Source organism: Acanthisitta chloris, unplaced genomic scaffold, assembly GCF_000695815.1.
Source record: "Acanthisitta chloris isolate BGI_N310 unplaced genomic scaffold, ASM69581v1 scaffold12908, whole genome shotgun sequence".
Taxonomy (NCBI): domain Eukaryota; kingdom Metazoa; phylum Chordata; class Aves; order Passeriformes; family Acanthisittidae; genus Acanthisitta; species Acanthisitta chloris.
In genome coordinates, this window is record NW_008686531.1 from 1 (window position 1) to 3,278 (window position 3,278).

The following is a 3,278-nucleotide window of genomic DNA, read 5'->3' on the forward strand; positions in this document are numbered from 1 at the left end:
AGCGACGCGCGCTGCCTGGCGCTGCAGGTGAGCGGCGCGGGGCGCGCTCGGAAAGTCGCTGTTACAAACCTCTCTGCCCGCGGACGGATGGGTGAAAGGAGCACCGCATAGACCGAGGCTGCTCTTTCATCCTCGGCATTAACTTTGCTTGCGTGAAGGCTTTAATGAGAAATGTTTTTTCACCGGTGTAGCAGTTATGTAGCTAAGGGGTGGGCTGCAGTGAAAGTGTAGGGGACTTTAGTTTAACAAACCCAAGTGTATAATGCCACTCTTCTATTGCACACGCAGTCAGACAGTTCTATCCTGGCCATGCACCATTGCTGGTTTTTTTCCTAAAGTAAGAACTTTTGGATTCTTAGCTGCGCAAGCACATAGACAGTCTCGGTTATAAACACATCAGAAACATTAGAAGTGTGTTTTCTTCAGAGCATGGCCATCATTTAAAGTAAGTTCAGAGTTGGAGCCGGATCTGCCAGCAGGCTGATGAATAGTCTCTGGCTCCTCTGCAGAGTCTCATTAATTTTGGGGCTGGGTGCTGGCGGTTCTGCTCAAGTGGAACACATCCATACCTAGCAGCAGTTAAATTACTCTGGCATGAAATAGCATGGAACAGGCAAAGCAGTGAAGGGCAGCATCCACCGGTTGTTCTGGCAGGTCCGATCAGGTCAGATTTAATACCAACACAGCACTCATAGAACTCTGCTCCATGCCTGACATTAATTAGCATTAGCTGGCTGTCCCTCTTCACAACATTCAGCACGGCAGATGAAAGCCACTTTTACCGTTTTCATCTGAAAAGGGAGAGGAAATCAGAAGCAAAGTTGAAGTCCCCAGTCAAAGGCTCTAGAGAGAATCAGAAGAACAAAGACGAGAGCTCCGGAACCCACCCAGCTGCGCTCCACTCACTTCTTCTAAACAGGACTTAACTGGAGATATTTGTTTCGGGACACTCCTTGCCTTCTGAGGACAGATCATAGCAATGATATTAAAGCTATACAGAAATGAGTGCATGCGAGTAAAGGTCAGGGGAAGGCCAACAGGATAGACATCATGGTGGGAATCTGTTATAGACCACCCAACCAGGATGACCAGTCAGATGAAATTTTCTACAGACAGCTGGCAGAAGTCTCATGCTCACCAGTCCTTATACTTGTGAGTGACTTCAACTTGCCAGATGTCTGCTGAAAATACAGAACAGCAGAGAGGAATCAGTCTAGGAGGTTCCTGGAGTGTGTAGAAGACAGCTCCCTAATACAATGGGTAAATGAGCAAACAGAGGAGTTGCCCTGCTAGACCTGGTGTTTGAGAACAAAGAAGGACTGGTGGGCGAAGTGATGGTCGGTGGACATCTTGGCCATAGTGACCACAAAATGATAAAGCTTTCGATGGTGGGTGATGTAAGGAGGGCCAGCACCACAACTTCCACCTTGGACTTCTGGCAGGCACACTTTGACCTGTTCAGGACATAGATTGATGGAGTCCCTTGGGAGTCAGTGCTGAAGGGTTCAAGCAGTTCAAGAAGGCTGGGAGTGTTTTAAAAAAGAATTGTGAAACATTCAGGAGCAGCCTGTCCCTATGTGTAGGAAGTTAAGTCATTGAAGAAAAAGACCAGCCTGGTTAGACAGAGAACTTAGGCTGAATCTTAGGGAAAAAAAGAGAATGTATCGCCTCTGGAAGAAGAGTCAGGCATGTTGGGAAGACTGTAAGGTTGCCAAGAGGTCATGTAGGGAGAGGATTAGAAGGGCTAAAGCCCAACTAGAACCTGATTTGGCCATTAAGGTCAAAGACAACAAAAAAAGTTTTTATAAATACATTGGATGCAAAAGGAGGAGGGTCAAGTGTCCATCCACTGATAGATGCAGAGGGCAGTATAGTGACAAGGGATGACGATAAGGCAGAGATACTCAGTGCCTTCTTTGCCGCCGTCTTTAATGTCAAGACCAGTTGTCCTCACAATACCCAGCTCCTAGAGCTGGAAGTCGGTGATGGGGAAATGAGTGAAGCCCCCGTAATCCAGGAGGAGATAGTTAATGACTTGCTATGCCAATTGGATGCTCACAAGTCCATGGGCCCTGATGAGATCCACCCCAGGGTAATGAGGGAACAGTGTCAAGAACTTGCTAAACCACTTACAATCATCTCCCAGCAGCCCTTGGGTAACTGGAGTTCCAGCTGACTAGAAATTAGCAAATGTGACACCCATCTACAAGGAGGGGTGGAAGGAGGATCCAGGGAACTACAGGCCTGTAACCCTAACCTCGGTTCCAGGCAAGGTCATGGAGGAGGTCATCCTGAGTGCCATCACACAGCACATGCAAGGCAACCAGGGCATCAGGTCCAACCAACTGGGATTTATGAAAGGAAGGTCCTGTTTGACCAACCTGATCTCCTTCTCTGACAAAGTGACCTGCTTAGTGATGAAGGGGAGGCTGTGGATGTGCTCTCTCTGGATTTCAGCAAGGCATTTGACGCTGTCTCCCACAGCATACTGCTAGAAAAACTGGCTGCTCATAGCTTTGATGGGTAAAAAACTGGCTGATGGCCAGGCCCAGAGAGTTGTGGTGAATGAAGCTAAAGCCAAGTGGGGCCGGTCACTAGTGCTGTTCCTCAGAGCTCAGCATTGGGGCAAGTCCTGTTTAACATCTTTATTGATGATCTGGACGTGGGGCCTGAGTGACCCTTAGTAAATCCTGAGTGACCCTCAGTAAATTTGCAGAGTTGGCTGGGAGTTTTAATCTGCCTGAGGGAAGGAAAGCTCTACAGAGAGACCTGGACCGACTTGGTCAATGGACTGAGGACAATGAGGTTCAATAAGGCAAAGTGCTGGTCCTGCACTTGGGTCACAGCAACCCCATGCAGCGCTACAGGCTGGGGGAGGAGTGGCTCGAGTTGTTTGCCAGAAAGGGTCTTGGGAGTGCTGCTTGACAGTGGCTCAATATGAGCCAAGAGTGTGCCCAGGTGGCCAAGAAGGCCAATGGCATCTCGGCCTGTATCAAGAATTGTGTGTCCAGCAGGACTAGGGAAGTGATCATCCCCCTGTACTCAGCATTGGTGAGGCCACAGCTTGAGTGCAAACAGCACTGGAGCGAGTTCAGTGAAGGGCAGTGAGGCTCATAAAAGGTCTAGAACACATGAGGAACAGCTGAGGGAATTGGGTTTATTTAGCCTTGAGGAGAGAAAGCTCAGGGGTGACCTCACTGCTCTCAACCTGACAGGGGTTGTAGAGAGGTGAGGGATGGTCTCTCCTGCCATGGCTGCAGGGAGAGGACTAGAGGGAA

The 3,278-nt window shown here is 49.0% G+C and overlaps 1 protein-coding gene across 1 annotated transcript in view; it reads left to right on the top strand.

Annotated features, from left to right (window-relative positions):
• Positions 1-3: 3 nt before the first annotated feature.
• The window catches only part of EFCC1 (EF-hand and coiled-coil domain containing 1), a gene marked incomplete at its 5' end in the record, with an annotated part of 52,877 nt that continues 49,602 nt past the window's right edge, over positions 4-3,278 (top strand). Inside the window, one exon of the mRNA XM_009080188.1 lies at positions 4-27. Within this exon, the coding sequence (XP_009078436.1) occupies positions 4-27 (24 nt within the window). The remainder of the gene's footprint in view (positions 28-3,278) is intronic.